Below are 17,513 nucleotides of genomic sequence, written 5' to 3' on the forward strand. Positions count from 1 at the left end.
AGCCAATTTCAACTATAGAACAGTTACTATATGGATGAGTTCAGACAGCCCATTATCATAAAATACAAACTATTTAACAAATATCAAAATAAAAATACTAAGACACACACACATATACAGAAACCTGCCTCAGTTTTGTTCCTTATGAATTGAAAAGTCAGGGGTAAATTCACTGAAAATTATCTAGGGATATAAAGAAAGGAAAAATCTTTGGATGATGTATACTGACTAGCACTCTGAATCCTTAATTATGAAACTTAGTAGCTATAGCTGGAAAATACTTGCCTTCTATGTAAGAACATTGACAAAGCAAGGTGGTTTTCCACAGAAATGTGACCACTTATCATTTATAAGCACACTTTGGGGCCAGAATTATCTCGTGCCTGATCAGAAGCAAAGAGGAAAATTTAAAGACAAGCAAATAATTTCCATCCCCATTTTTTAAAAGGTAATTCCTGAATTCGTACACAAAATTCTTACTTTATAGGCACTTGGCTGTAGCAACTCAGTTTGAGTATATTTAAAGTATTTTGAGTTTCTAATTTGTACCAGGGAAAGATGATAAAGAATAAGATTTCCATATCCTTTTGTATAGAACAGAATTCTAGAGCTTAATATTTTTATCTTTTTAAAAATCATTAATCAAAACACACTTGTCATCAGATTTAATTAAACTTAGTAATTGCACTACTGTCATTTCATTAATTTTTGGTGTTTGAAAATGCTAATTGTGTTACTTTTCTTTAGTGAACTTACTGCTGGTGATTGATGTCTAACAAAATGGATACCCAGTTGGATTAGATGATTCATATGATTACATTTTAAATGTATACTAACAGAACCAAGGTTAGTAAATAAATATATCTAGGCTGATGGGCCACAGAACATGATGACATTATGTAAATACACCTAAATATGCACTCATTTTTCTGGTATAATTCTTGGATACTTACTTTGAAAAGCAAAGAATTATTCAGGTTTTTTTAATTCTAAAAAACTCATGTCATAACTTCTCTCTGGCAATAAGACTCTAGGGAAGTAGTGTCCAGGTTGTAACTCTATGTAGAATCTGTTCCTCTACATTCTTTTATTTGCCTTTAATGGTTCAAAAATTTAAAAGCCTGGGTTCCACAAAGACTGTGGAAGTGTTAAAATGTGTGTAATTTTACAAACATTTTAATGCTGTTTTCTGCACTGCTGTGTTTAAAAATTGTCTTAAATATTTTATTTTAAAAATTTTATTAACATTATTTTGTTCAATGCCTTTATGATGAATCAATTAAAGTTCTTTTCAATATTCTCTTATTCAGTTGAATGTACTGATTTTCATTTTAAATTACAGTTTGTGGTTATAAAAATAGTACATGCTCTTTATGAAAAACAATCATTGAAAACTATATCCACACAAAAACCTGCACACGGATATTTATAGCAGCTGTTGACATAAAACAAATAGCCTGCCAGTTATTTCTCCATCAAAAATGGGTTTATTCGAGATTAGCAAAGAATTACAATTCAGGGTCTGTAACCAAGTTGACCATGTTCAAGTCCTCAGCAAAAAATGGAGGGAACTCTTTTACAGAGAGGAAGAGGAAGTTGAGAGGGCAATAGTAAACCAAGAGTCCAGCACTTATCATTGGCTGAGCTCTAGCCAGGCAAGAAAAGGTCGGCTTCCTCTTGTGCTCTGCTATCTTCATAGGGCAAGAGCTCCCCCTTCTGGCCTCCCAACTTTATTTTTTTATAATTTTATTTTGATTAGAGGTCTGTTTCTAAAATATAATTTCTATTTATTTTTGCCACACAAAAGTATCGCTGGTCTCTGCAATATGAAAAAAATTCTAAAATAATCTACATGTTGACCATTTCTCATTACTTTTTTTTAAACCTTTTTTTTCCATTTTATTTATTTTACTTAAGTATAGTTGATTTACAGTGTTTCAGGTATATAGCAAAGTGATTCAGTTTATACATATATATATATATTCAGTCACATATTCTTTTTCAGGTTTTTTTCCATTATAGACTATTACAAGATATTGAATATAGTTCCCTGTGCTATACACTAGGTCCTTGTTGTTTATTTTATATATAGGAATATGTATCTTTGAATCCCAAATTTCTAATTTATCCCCCCACCTTTCCCCTTTGGTAACTATAAATTTGTATTCTATGTAAGTCTGTTTCTGTTTTGTAACATTTGTTCATTTGTATCATTTTTTAGATTCCACATATAAATGATATTTGTCATTGTCTGACTTACTTCACTTAGTATGATAATCTCTAGGTCCATCCATGTTGCTGCAAATGGGATTACTTCATTCTTTTTTTATGGCTGAAATGTACCACATCTTCTTTATCCATTCATCTGTTGATGGACATTTAGGTTGCTTCCATGTCTTGGCTATTGTAAGTAGTACTGCAATGAACATTAGGGTGCATGCATCTTTTTGAATTAGAGTTTTTGTCTTTTCCGGATATATGCCCAGGCATGTGACTGCTGGATCATGTGGTAAATCTACTTTCAGTTTTTTAAGGATGCTCCACACTGTTCTCCATAGTGGCTGCACCAATTTACATTCCCACCTACAGTGTAGGAGGGTTCCCTTTTCTCCACACCCTTTCCAGCATTTATTATTCGTAGACTTTTTGATGATGGTCATTCTGAACGGTGAGGTAATATCTCATTGTAGTTCTGATTTGCATTTCTCTGATAATCAGCAATGTTGAGCATCTTTTCACGTGCCTGTTGGCCATCAGTGAAGAAACCATCAATGAAAAAAACTGGAACCTACCAGAAAAGATCTAAAACTAAAGACATAAAGAAGGAACCACAACAAGTTGGGTAGGAGGGGCAGACTCAGTACAATCAAACCCCATACCCCGTGGGTGGGCGACGCACAAGATGGAGAAGAAGAATACAGCAAGGTTTTCCCACAGACGTGGCAGTTCTGAGCCCCACGTCAAGCTCCCCAGCCCAGGGATCCGGCACTGGGAAGACAAGCCTCCAGAGCAGGTGGCTTTGAAGGCCAGCAGGGCTTAACTGCAGGAGCCCTATGGGACTGGGGGAAATAGAGGCTTCACGCTTAAAGGGTGCAAACAAAATCTCGGGCACACCGGGACCGGGGTAAAAGCAGTAATTTGATAGGAGCCTGGGCCAGACCTACCTGCTGGTCTCGGAGAGTCTCCTGGGTGGGGGCGGAGGCGGCTGCAGCTCATGCTGGGGACATAGACACTGGTGGCAGACATATGGGGGAACAGCCAACCTTGGGGACACACGTGGTGGCTGCCATATTGACTCACTAGCAACAAGACCTGACCCCGCACAATGGCGTGCGGGCTCCAGTGCTGGGAGCCTCAGGCCAAACTAACTCGGTGGAGTCACAGCCCCAGCGTCGGCACACAGGCTGCCTAAGGACTAACGAGCACACAGCCTCCTGCAGACAGCTCCCCCCCAGACACACAGCCCCAGCGTCGGCACACAGGCTGCCTAAGGACTAACGAGCACACAGCCTCCTGCAGACAGCTCCCCCCCAGACACACAGCCCCAGCGTCGGCACACAGGCTGCCTAAGGACTAACGAGCACACAGCCTCCTGCAGACAGCTCCCCCCCAGACACACAGCCCCAGCGTCGGCACACAGGCTGCCTAAGGACTAACGAGCACACAGCCTCCTGCAGACAGCTCCCCCCCAGACACACAGCCCCAGCGTCGGCACACAGGCTGCCTAAGGACTAACGAGCACACAGCCTCCTGCAGACAGCTCCCCCCCAGACACACAGCCCCAGCGTCGGCACACAGGCTGCCTAAGGACTAACGAGCACACAGCCTCCTGCAGACAGCTCCCCCCCAGACACACAGCCCCAGCGTCGGCACACAGGCTGTCTAAGGACTAACGAGCACACAGCCTCCTGCAGACAGCTCCCCCCGCCCCCGACACACAGCCCCAGCGTCAGCACACAGGCTGCCTAAGGACTAACGAGCACACAGCCTCCTGCAGACAGCTCCCCCCGCCCCCGACACACAGCCCCAGCGTCAGCACACAGGCTGCCTAAGGACTAACGAGCACACAGCCTCCTGCAGACAGCTCCCCCCCAGACACACAGCCCCAGCGTCGGCACACAGGCTGCCTAAGGACTAACGAGCACACAGCCTCCTACAGACAGCTCCCCCCCAGACACACAGCCCCAGCGTCGGCACACAGGCTGCCTAAGGACTAACGAGCACACAGCCTCCTGCAGACAGCTCCCCCCGCGACACACAGCCTCAGCGTCGGCACACAGGCTGCCTAAGGACTAACGAGCACACAGCCTCCTGCAGACAGCTCCCCCCCAGACACACAGCCTCAGCGTCGGCACACAGGCTGCCTAAGGACTAACGAGCACACAGCCTCCTGCAGACAGCTCCCCACCAGACACACAGCCCCAGCGTCGGCACACAGGCTGCCTAAGGACTAACGAGCACACAGCCTCCTGCAGACAGCTCCCCCGAGACAGGTCCCAGCTCACCAGGGGAACAACACCCAGCTTTAGCCACCGGCGGGCAGGCACCGGCCCCTCCCACCAGGAAGCCTGTACAAGCCGCTAGATAAGCCTCACCAACTGGTCTGTGGCCATCATCAAAAAGTACAAACAATAAATGCTGGAGAGGGTGTGGAGAAAAGGGAACCCTCCTACACTGCTGGCGGGAATGTAAGTTAGTACAGCCACTCTGGAAAGCTGTATGGAGGTTCCTTAAAAGACTAAAAACAGAGGTACCAAATAATCCTGCAATTCCATTCCTGGGCATATATCCGGAGAAAACTAATTCAAAAAGACACATGCACCCCAGTATTCACTGCAGCACTCTCTACAATAGCCAAGAGATGGAAGCAACTTAATGTCCATCGACAGATGAATGGATAAAGATGTGGTGTGTATATATACAATGAAATATTACTCAGCCATAAAAGAAAGAAATAATGTCATTTTCAGCAACATGGATGGACCTAGTGATTATCGTACTAAGTGAAGTAAGTCAGAGGAAAACAAGTAAGTCAGACAGAGGAAGACAAGCACCATATGATATCACTTACATGTGGAATCTAAAATACGATACAAATGAACTTATTTACAAAACAGAAATAGACTCACAGACATAGAAAACAAACTTATGGTTACCAAAGGGGAAAGGGGTGGGGATGGGGATAAATGAGGAGTTTGGGATTAGCATATACACACTACTATATATAGAATAGATAACCAAGGACCTACTGTATAGCACAGGGAACTATAATCAATATTTGTAAAAAATAAATCTGAATAAAGTATGGACTTGTTAATAGTAATTATCAATATTGTTTAGTAATTGTGATAAATATACCAATGTTAAGATTTTGACAATAGGGGAAACTAGGTGTGGGGTTTATAGGAATTGTCTTTGCAACTTTTCTGTAAATCTAAGACTTCTCTAAAAGTTTATTTTTAAAAATGTACAGTTCAATGAGTTATCAAAAACACCTTCATAACTACTACCCAGATAAGAAATTTTTCACAAGGAATCTCAGATTGAACTTTTTAAAAAAGTTCTCAAGGCCAACAAAGCCACACCAAGGGTGTGTCATAGATTCTGTCTGTGAGATCTATAGATTTGGGCGATAGAGATTTGGGCAAATTTCTCTCTTCTCGAGATCCCCCCAAATTTCTTGAGATTCCTGCATCCATTAGGAGGTGGTCTTCCTTATTTACCAGATAAAGCTGCTGGAAACCTAACAGTTTCCGAATTCTGAAGGGATCAGGTAGAGAGAAAAGGTAAAAATTTCAAATCTACCAACAGAAGTGTAATTTAAAGGCTTCCTTATATCTGGAAAACACAGATTAAAAACCAGTAATATTTCAGATAAAAACCAAAAATTATAACCATACTCATAAGTTCACTCAGTCCTATGTGACTTCCTTGATCTTAATCTTCTGTTAACAGTTTTATGAAGCCATCAGGTTTTCCAGTAGAATTCTTTAATTTCTTACCCAGTTCAGCAGTATGATCTGAAAGTTATCAGAAACCTGTACTTGTCAAAAAGTCCTTTCTATGAACCTTCTTGAAGATGAAGCATTTTTGCAAAAACACCGGAGTAAAATAACTGTCTATAAATGACAAAAAACTTTCATTGAAAAGTCAAGGTTAAAGACCTGATTACAATGCAGCTGACAAATAAACTGGGGTACCTCTGTGACATACAACAATTGAAGATAATAACTAGAATTATGACTGATATCACTTACCAGGACATACCAGAAGTTTAGGAGTACCATATTAATTTCTAGAATATCTGTATTAATAACATTTACCCATACAATACAACCTAAGAAGTTTTATCACCACTCATTTGACAACACTTAATGTAACATACCAAATAAGCCTAATTTGTTTATTCCTCTCCCTGAGATGGAGAGAAAAATACTTTTAGGTGTTCCAGGGACCCTTTGGAAAACCTCAAAGTTAGCTAGAGTTCAAACGAACTTCATTTAGAATTTATCTTTGGGAATTTTGTCAAAAATACCAAAAAGCTTCAAAACACCTGGTCAAATAGGATCATACATCACTGTGAAACAATACCCATTCACAGCCAAAACCCAGATTGGGATTTGAACCCACGGTCTTTTAACTGAGATCACACACCTGGTCTCAGGACTTAATGAAGCTCAGGTTCTTGATGTCTCATTGCAGAAAGAATTCGGTGAGAGACACTGTGATAGGTAAGAAGTGGATTTATTTAGAGAGAAACACTCCACAGACAGAGTGTGGGCCATCTCAGAAGGTGAGAGCAGCACCAGGGTATGGGGTTGTCAGTTTTTATAGGGGTGGGTAATTTCATAGGCTAATGAGTGGGAGGAGTATTTCAGCTATTTGGGGGAAGGGGTGGGAATTTCCAGGAATTGGACCACGGCCCACTTCTTGACCTTTATGGTCAGCCTTGGAACTGTTATGGCGCCTGTGGGTGTGTCATTTAGCTTGCTGATGTGTTACAATGAGCATATACTGAGGCTCAAGGTCTAGTGGAAGTCGACTTTGCCATCTTGGACCTATGTGGTTCTAATCAGTTTATGTTGTGTCCTCAAGCTATGTCATTCTTTTAAAGGTTGTGCCCTGCCCTCTTCCCTCCTGTTTCACTTCCATAACTTTCCATATTACTCTGTCCTTCACTTTCTTTTTCATTCAGAAACAGCCAGCTCTAGGACCAAAACCATCCTTTTTTCCTTTAACAAAATGCATCTCCATTCCTCATACCTTCTTTTACTGAAAACATGTTTCCCATTTTCCTTGCATACTGAAATATTTCCCTTATAAATCGTAACCTTAAAACCTTAATCTATAGCGAAAACCAAGAAGTAAGTAATTGTGAACTGTTTGTCATACCAGCACTTCCTGATTGGAAAACTTATGCAAGATAGGTGTTAAAACAAACCCAAACATCTTTAGTTTCCCTCTCATAAGAAGACAAAAGTAGGTAATCTTAGACCTGCCCAGCAGTTAATGTTCCAGTATTTTATACTATTTGAAATGACCCAGAGAGTGAATGAATTCTCATAGTTTAACTTAGTTTAGTTTCAAATAACCAAAATCTGGATATACTATCCTTAAAGCAGATATTCCCAAAACACAATTATTCCTAAAGAGTTTATCTAAAAGCTCTTATCTCATTTACCTTATTTTATTTACTTAAAAATTTCATCATTGGGACTTCCCTGGTGGCTGCAGTGGTTAAGAATCCGCCTGCCAATGCAGAGGACACGAGTTCGAGCCCTGGTCCAGGAGGATCCCACATGCCACGGAGCAACTGGGCCCTTGAGCCACAATTACTGAGCCTGCGCTCTAGAGCCCACAAGCCACAACTACTGAGCCCACGTGCCTAGAGCCCGTGCTCCGCAACAAGATAAAGCCACCAGAATGAGAAGCTCGCACACCGCAGTGAAGAGTGGTCCCTGCTCGCCGCAACTACAGAAAGCCCACATGCAGTGGCGAAGACCCAATGCAGCCAAACATAAATAAATAAAATAAATATATTTAAAAAAAAATTCATCATATTGTTATTTTTCTTGTTGACAAACTTTGTAACAGGAATACGGTCTTGATTTCTAGTCAACCTAGGTACAATAAAAGTATTATACTTGATGACTTGAAAGAAAGACATGTCTATATTAATGAAACTGAAACCCAGCAGGATCCTGTGGGGCCTTCCCGGGTACAAATCCTTTCCATGACCCCTGTTTCTTGTTTGTAGGAAATAGGCTTCATTCAGCCTCTGTGACCTTCCTTGAGTTCCAAAGGGCAGATTCAAATAGTTGCTTATGAGAAAAGGGAGGGAATGCAGAAACAAAGGAGGAGCAGTCAAGAAACAATAGTGCAGGGTCCTGGCTTCTACTCAAGGAATATACATAATAATATACCTTTGAGTTCTTCTGTAAGAACTAAGGCACCACCCAGGTAGAGGATGGTAACTTCAGGCTGAACACAAGATTCCTGGAACACTGCCCTGTTACCTCACCACCAACCAATCAGAAGAGTCTGCACACAGTGGATAATGAAGATTCTGACCCCTTCCCCAAATGATTCCCCCTTTAAAAACTTTCATGGTGGAGCAGTCTTAGAAGTTGGTTTTTGGACAGGAGTCCACCTTCTCCCCAGGTTGCTGCCTCCTAAATAAAGCAACCTTTCTTTTCCAACCAACCCTTGTCTCTCGAGTATTGGTTTTTGAGCGCAAACAGCCAAACTGAGTTTGGCAACAAAACCAACAAACTTAAGCTAGCTTCAATACCAGATATCGATTCAGTACTATTTCCCAGATCACGTGACCCTGAAATTCATTCTGGCCAGTTTCTTTTATATTTCTGAGTATATAAGTGCTTAATTTCCTTTAAGCCAATTAAATAGAGTTCTTTTACAAATTAATTTTGGCAATACCACACATCTACAACACACATATACAGATATGCACAAACACACAGACCTCATAGTTGCCATTCGAAAATTTCAGCCAGGAGTCAGGTGCAACAATATAAAACCCATCAGTTACAAAAGAGGTAGGATTCAAATTGGTGGGTTTCTGGCTGATGGAACAAACCAAGGTCACCTGTCTAGATGGCTAAACACTTTTACTAATATTTATGGAGACGATACAAGATTTCTATTTGTCCTTGACAATTCAAGTCCCAAGTTACCTATCCCTCTTTCCTGAAATTTGCATTTTGAAAAGATGGCGGACATAAGGGTTCCTGGAGAAAACCAGGTAGAATATTTGCATCTCAAAGATATAGGAGGAGAAAGGCAAGTTCCTCCTTGGATGACTTTGTTCCCTTAAGGCCAGAAAAAAAAATTTTTTTCAATACTTACAAGCCTCTTAAGATAAATAGGGGAGATTTGGGGAGTGGTAAAAAGATTTACCACTTTTAGATTATTTCTGGAGCCACACCTCTGGTCCTGTAAAGACTAGATTTGTAAAACAAGTACAGTTGCTTTTAATTCCTCAAAGAACTGAGTGGCCACCTCAGTGATAGCAAAGGACTGACATACCCATTCACCTATGTTGGGATGTTTTACTTTCCCTCATTTAGCTTAGGGGAGAAGCACCTGCACCCCCCAAAATAAAATTCCTGTCAGGTTCTGAACATCAGCTATGGTCAGTTTAGTCAGACCTGTGGCCTCCTATTTTGGTAATCCATTTACAAACAGTTGAGGATCCTCCCTGAGTTTAAGAAATTCTTTAACTATGGCCCTCAGTTCAGCTTTCTATCTGAAGAGACTGCCTACAGCCTCAGGTGGTCCGATTTCTTTTTTTTTTTTTTACATATATATACATTCTTTTTCCTATTCTTTTCCATTATGGTTTACCAGGTGGTCCCATTTCTAAAGGTAACCATTTAATACTGTCTTCAGAGTGGAAAGGCAATTCAGACAGATTTCTAGAATGAGTACTCAAAGAAGGATAGAGGGGAGCAATAAAGTTTTACGTACCTTTTTTTCCCCCCACCCCCGACCGCACTGCGCAGCATGTGGGATCTTAGTTCCCAGACCAGGAATCGAACCTGTGCCCCTGCAGTGGAAGCATGGAGTCTTTTTTTAAAAATAAATTTATTACTTATTTATTTTTGGCTGCGTTGGGTCTTCATTGCTGCATACAGGCTTTCTCTAGTTGCAGTGAATGGGGGCTACTCTTCTTTGTGGTGCGCAGACTTCTCATTGCGGTGGCTTCTCTTGTTGCAGAGCATGGGCTCTAGGCGTGTGGGCTTCAGGAGTTGTGGCACGTGGGCCTCAGTAGTTGTGTCTCACGGGCTCTAGAGCGCAGGCTCACTAGTTGTGGCACACGGGCTTAGTTGCTCTGCAGCATGTGGGATCTTCCCGGACCAGGGCTCAAACCCGTGTTCCCTGCATTGGCAGGTGGATTCTTAACCACTGCGCCACCAGGGAAGTCCCTTAGGTACCTTTTATATCATTAATCTTTCATCAGCCTTATACAACGAATCTTTCAATGAGGACATTTTGGAATTTTGAAGCCTTTGGGGACTTCCACATACCAATTAAAATAGTTTAAAATAATTGAAATCGTTTAAGATGAGAGCTCTCTAAAATTTTAACAATTTAGAAGTTTCTCCAATTCAAAAGATCCAAGGAGCTAGCCTAACAAATTTTTCCCTGCTAATCTAATTTTAGAAAAGAGAAAAACACTTACCACTGTTGTTTCCAGTAGACCCTGCAGGCACAGATCCAGAAGACTGCTGGCTTTAACTGTGCACTCAAAATTGTTTTGGAGTGCCAGCAGAACCCCAACTTGGCCATTTCAGGGCCCAATTTCCTTTAGCTCCCATTTGAGCACTTGCAAGCATACATAAACCCAGCTGGTATTCCCATAGGTGGCTGTTTGCATGGGACCTGTTTGGCCATTGAGGCACAATTCCCACTATTAATTTGGTATCCTAATTCAGATATGAGATATGAGATATAATTTGAACAACTTTCTGAGGACACTGTGTTTCTGAGTCTAGCACCCCAGGGAGTTACCCTTGGGTCAGTTTGACTTCTTTTATGTGGCTTGGTTTCTCCCTGTGACAGTCTAAAACCGCCATGTGTGCTCAGAGCACTAGATTATCATCCTCTGTCACATCCCCCGGATGAGAAGTATTTATTTAATGGTTGTAGTGGGTCTTCCTTATTCTTCAGAGATGACTAATTCAGTCTCTCATTTCACTAGCAAAAGTTTTGTTCAGACCATATATCAACTCATTTTTTTCGATTTAAGTCAAATTTAACAAAAACCCAGCCACCTATGTTTCCCTGGGCCTCTTGCCCAGAGCCTCTGTGTCCTGCCTAGGAAATGCACTGGTGCCCCGTAAGGCCCAAGGCTTAAGTGAAACAGCTCAAATAAAATTTTCAGGATCCTCACTCAAACAATAAAATCCAGATATCAGGAGAACTCACTGGAACACCTGAGGAGTACCGAGAAGTCTGTGGGGCTCAATGGGCCCATGCTGGTACCGAACGCTGGTACTGGGTAGACTCCAGGTGCCCTCTGATGGGTATCTCTGATATCCTGCCAGCTATGCCAGGCATGTAGACAAAGTTAATCAGCCGATCTAAGAAAGAAATGGAAAACTTTATTGGACCCAAATTGAGGATTATAACCCCGGGAACAGCATCTCAGAGAGCTCCAAGAACTGTTCCATCTGTTAGAAATCAAAACACAGTTAATAAAAGTTTTTTCAGACAGAGGTCTCTACATTAAATATTATTGACAGTTTACAAAATCCAGATCTAAGTGTCCTCGTGGCCCCTTACAACATCAGGAAGGAATGTTATCTTTTAAGGAGCTGTCTTGTTGATGCTGGGAGAATGTGGCTCTTTATGGTTGAGCAGGTATTTCTGCTGATGGGGGAGGTTTGGTCGACGCATAATGCAGGTACACAGTGCACAGTGGAGGCGACAGAGGAGGCCAAAGGGCAGAGGACATTTTTTTATGTTTAAATTTTTGTCTTGCCATAAAATATGAATTTTATTTCACATCTCTAAGGGCACGATTCCCATTCATGAGGGTCACCCTCATGGCCTAATCACCTTCCAAAGGCCCCACTTCCAGATACCATCACAGTGGGGATTAGGCTTCAATATATGACTTTCAGTGGAACACAAACTTTCAATCCATAGCTACTATAAAATGATGTTTACTATAGCTTCCTTGCTAGATATGGACACCCTTTCTTACATTAAGGAAGTTCCTCTCTAGTCCCAGTTTTCTAAGATGCTTTTAAACATCTTGAAGAGATATTGGATTCTATCAACATTTTTATTCCATCTTTTGATTTTTCTTGTGTTAATATGGGGATTACATTGTTCTTTAAATGTTAAATCAACCTAGCCTTCCTGAAATAGACCCAACTTGGTCTTGATGAAGTTTTTCCTTTTTATGTTACTGGTTTTGGTTTACTAATATTTTGTTTGCGAATTTTCATGTGTTCATGAATGAGGCTGGATATCTACAGGATCTGCAGTGATGTTTCCTTTTTAATTTATGACATGTCTTTTTTGCTCTCTATATAAGCCTTGCTAGGGCTTATCAATTTTATTTATATTTTCGAAGACCCAACTTTTGGCATTGTTGATCCTATTATATGTTTGTTTTCTATTTTCTATGATAGGTTTTGTTTTGTTTTAAAATTTTTGCTCATTTCTTTCCATTGGAAGGGAGCCTTACTTTGTTTTTCCTAGATTCTTAGCTGATTTTTCAGCCTTTCTTTTCTAATATAGCATTTAAGACTATAAATCTCTCTAAGGACAACTTCAGCTGCATGCCACAAGTTTTTATATATAGTATTTTTGTTATTTAAAAGTCAGCTCTAATTTTATTTTAATCAACAAATTGTAGATTAAGTAGGTACCATGAGGCATGAAAGAACAGTCCTCTACATTTCTTAAGTAAGTGCTTATTATCTCCGTCTTATAGAGGTACAAACAGGTTCCTGGAGGCCTTTGTCTGGGAGGTGAGAAAGCTACTTCAGAGAAGTCTGTTTTGATTTGCCAATTATAATTAATTCAGCAAAAAGATTAGTATTGCTATATACTCAACCCAGTCACACGTAAATTTTTCCTGAGAATGAAGCAAATGATCAAAAAAAGAAGGTAACTTAAGAAGAGACTTCAAGAGCAAGTTCCAGAACAAGAACTGTAAAAGTTTTCTTGCCATTGGTAGTAAAATCTCTGCAACCTTGTGTTGAGGGTCTCAAGGCCCTATCCAGACTCAAAGGGAAAAGCAGGCTGGGATCACTTTGTAACGTCTGCCACAGACAAGTGCTATGAATTTGCCCGCCCAGTCCTTGGGTGTTAGTTTGTTTCCATTTAGATATTCCAACTATAGGAACCGGAAACAATTATTCAAGGAAAAGTATTTGTTTATGTATTAAAAAGAACGTTGCAGTTCATGAGAACAGGCTAAGAGAGAGAAACTCCTTTGTCAGCTTGGCAGACCTAGTGAGAAGCAACACAACGTATAAGTTAGTCAGGATAACTGATGTCAGGATGCAGAAGTGTACATAAGTAAAATTTTTCCATAAATCAGTCGGTTTTCCATTTACTTTCTTGGCACTTTAATGTTATTTTGATAGAAGATAAGCCATTAATTATCTGTATAGTACTGCTTGGTACAATCTCATACTAAAAGGAACCCTCCATTGAATTCCAGAATTGTTTAAATCTCAGAGAGCAGTGGTTCTTAATCTAAGATCCCCCACGTGACAGTAATTTTTAGTCTACGCATACCACCTAGATTCACAAGCACAATTCAATAACTGAAAAATCTCAGGGAGCTGTGGCTCACAGATAGAAACTAACGATTCAAATCACCCTCATTTTACAGATTAACAAAATAAGGCCAAGAAAGAGAAAGAAGCCTACTCACTTTCACTCAGTAAGTTTAATGACAACATTCAAATCAATGGAGTACCAAATAAGATAATAAACCTTCTGGTAACTAAAGTGTCCTTTACTCTATATTGTTCTATTAGAGTTTTATTATTTTTACACCAATACTGTGATATGCTTAAGTACAGACTAGTAAATAAAAAAAATTTTAAAGATATCAGTACAGAAAATACATTTAATAAATTAAAGCAAAACCCAAAGATATGGCTGGAGCCAAGAGAGCAAGAAAAGCCTCAACCAAAAATGTTTAGAAATATCCAAGGAGCTACTCTTTTGAGCCATATCCCAGGTCTCTGGTCTCAGTGACCTAATTTAATAAGCACATCAGCCAAGAAAGGCCAGCAAAAGGTTTAATGTTTTAAAAGATAAGCAAATGTAGGCCTATTTTGTAATACACAAAGTGCTAATTTCAATAGATACATTAAAATAGAGAATATCTGAGAAAGATCATTAAGAAAAGTTAATAGTCACCAATCCAAATTAATGTTAGAGTTTACAGCAATTTCTTTTAAATCTGTATAAACAAGTTCAAATACTTGAGTAGCTAGTTTCTTAAACTTTATAGAAAACCTTCTACAATCTCAAATGCTTATTAGCATAAGCATACACGAAATACCTTTATAATAGAAACAGTCGTTCAAATGTTAAAAAGGTGCTATCTATGGTCCTAAAATGGCCACTTCTGAAAAGTCTAATAATTATGGGTCATCATAATAACTATATAAATGTATTATGGTAAACAGAACAGCTATACACACAAGCTATACTTGAAGCTCCAGCAGTCATGAGCAATGAGGTGATCACAGGACATCCATTTCCAAAGCGTCAACGACGTGCGCAGCAGAAGGACGATCTTTAGGGTCTTCATTAGTGCATACAGAGAAGAGCTCAATTACTTTCTGGTACGATTCATCCAGTTCTTCCATATTAACAGGTGGCCTAGTTCCCAAAGCTGCATAGTATGCTTCATCATCAAAGTCACTTTCATCAAAAGTTTCATCTGCTCATGAAGGAGTTGGAGATTGAAACAAAATCACTTTAAATCATGGAAAAGCTTAGCGACTGCTCAAATTCACTCTCCTGAAATAAGAATTCATCATCTAATATGCTTTTCATTTTACACAGGCAGTCTCTTCAATTGTCCTGCCATGGTGTAGACTAGCTACTGTCAGGGAATTTTTTTTTTTTTTTGGCCGCACACGTGACATGTGGGATCTTAGTTCCCCGACCAGGAATCTAACCTGTGCCCCCTGCAGTGGAAGCATGGAGTCTTAACCACTGGACCTCCATGGAGGTCCCTGTCAGGGATTTAAAGGTTATTGACCCCAACGCTCTTACTGTTGTAACTTTCCATTCATTTTCTCAGGCAAGGGGAGTTTTTAAGGTAACTTTTTGCTCCCCTGGATTTTCTCAATTTACCTCCCTATTCTCATTTACTCTACATCTCATTTGTATGAGATTAAACCAGGATGGTACCAAATTAATCATCAGTATTAATATAACCTACATCTTGTGCCACTAAATCAAACTAATTGCTCTTTTAAATTTTAACTTAATAGAGAAAATATAATTTTATAAGCTATTCTTTAGTTCAAACTGAAGAGATTGGGATTTATGTTAAAAATATGCAGTTATACCTTCATCTTCATCATCATCATCATCTGGAAGACTAATGTGTGGAATAGATAAAGTCATCATTTCCCACAGAGTAAGGCCAAAGGCAAATATGTCTGCCTTGTCAGTAATAATACCATTCTCCTCCAGAGCTTCCTTAGGTTTCCAAGGCTCAGTGCCAATATAAGAGGCCTCAGGGTCAGTCACTGAAACAAGTTAAATACAGGCAAGATGGTCATAAGGGCAAGCACCAGAAACCACTAAGAAAGGCAAACAACCCAAAGAACAATGAGGAAGTTATTTAACAGGTTTTTAAAGGTTAATAAATATAGCCAGTAAACATGAAAAATACACTTAACCTTGTAAAAACAGTCTTTCCCTCTCAGATTGTTAAATATTCAAAAAGCTAGTCAGTTGGCAAGGGTGTAGAGAAACAGCAATTCTCTTAGAAAGGGGTAGGAACATAGATTGCGGATGTCTGGAGTACAGACTCTGGAGCCAGATTGCCTTGCCCGGGTTCAAAGACATGTGCAAGCTGTGTGACCTTGAGCAGATCACAATCTCTGTGCCTCAGTTTCTTTATTTTTCAAACTATGCTGTCTTTCAGCTGAGAGAATTACCACTTCTTTGCTTTTATGATTGCTAAATCAGGGAAAAGGGAGAGTGGAATCACATAGTGGCTCTTAAAGCTTCTCTGCCCAGGAATGACATAGGTCCACTCACATTTCCATTTAAATGTTAGAGTCAACTTGTCAATTTCAATGAAAAGGCCAACTAGAATTTTTTTTTTTAAATAATTATAAATGTATAGGAAGTTGCAAACACTCTTTTTTTTTTTTTAATTTTATTTATTTATTTATTTATGGCTGTGTTGGGTCTTTGTTTCTTTGCGAGGACTTTCTCTCTAGTTGTGGCAAGTGGGGGCCACTCTTCATCGCGGTGTGCGGGCCTCTCACTATCGCGGCCTCTCTTGTTGCGGAGCACAGGCTCCAGACGCGCAGGCTCAGTAGTTGTGGCTCACGGGCCCAGTTGCTCCACGGCACGTGGGATCTCCCCAGACCAGGGATCGAACCTGTGTCCCCTGCATTGGCAGGCAGATTCTCAACCACTGCGCCACCAGGGAAGCCCCCAACTAGAATTTTGATTGGGATTGGACTGAATCTCTAGATCAGTTTGGGAAGAATTAACATCTAAACAGTATTGTGTCTGTCAATCCACAATCATGATCTCTCCATTTACTTAACATCTTATTTAATTCTCTCAGTGAAGCTTTATGGTGTTCAATAAAGAGGTACTGGACTTTTTGCTAAATTTATTCTTGAATATTTTATGCTTTTTGGTAGAGCAGTCTCCCCTTATACCTGGAGGATACATTCCAAGATCCCCAGTGGATGCCTGAAAACTATGGATAGCACCGAACCATATCTATACTATTTTTTTTCCTATACATACACACCTATGATAAAGTTTAATTCATAAATTAGGCACTACAAGAGATTAACAACAACATAATAAAATCGAACAATTATAACAATAAACTGTCATAAAAGTTATGTGAATGTGGTCTCTCCTTCTGTCTCAAAATTATCTTATTGTACAAATTTGATGCCTTTTTCTTCTTAACTATGCACTTATCACACACTACGGCCATAACTTTTGCAGTTTGAGGAGTAACAGCAAAACTAGGATAAATTTCTTTTTCCTTCTTCACAATTACATGGACAGAAGATTCGTCCTTACTGTAGATCTCAGCAACCTCGGCATATGATTTTTTTTTCTTTATTAAGTGGAGAACTTTCACCTTTTCACTTAAAAAAAGCACTTTATGGCCTCTCTTTGGCACATCTGAATTGCCAGCATCACTACTCTCTCACTTTGGGGCCATTATTAAGTAAAATAAGGTTCACTTGAACTCGAGCACTGCCATACTGGCAACAGTCATCTGATAACCGAGATGG

The 17,513-nt window shown here is 40.0% G+C and overlaps 1 protein-coding gene across 1 annotated transcript in view; it reads right to left on the reverse strand.

The window, feature by feature from the left end:
- Nucleotides 1–14,637: 14,637 nt before the first annotated feature.
- The window catches only part of PBK (PDZ binding kinase), a 29,651-nt gene continuing 26,775 nt past the window's right edge, over nt 14,638–17,513 (reverse strand). The window contains exons 8-9 of the mRNA XM_061199443.1: nt 15,579–15,761; nt 14,638–14,941 (exon numbers count right to left, since the gene is read on the reverse strand). Coding sequence (XP_061055426.1) covers nt 14,742–14,941; nt 15,579–15,761 — 383 coding nt within the window. The 3' untranslated portion in view covers nt 14,638–14,741. The remainder of the gene's footprint in view (nt 14,942–15,578; nt 15,762–17,513) is intronic.

The sequence above is a fragment of the Eubalaena glacialis genome, chromosome 9 (assembly GCF_028564815.1).
Source record: "Eubalaena glacialis isolate mEubGla1 chromosome 9, mEubGla1.1.hap2.+ XY, whole genome shotgun sequence".
Taxonomy (NCBI): domain Eukaryota; kingdom Metazoa; phylum Chordata; class Mammalia; order Artiodactyla; family Balaenidae; genus Eubalaena; species Eubalaena glacialis.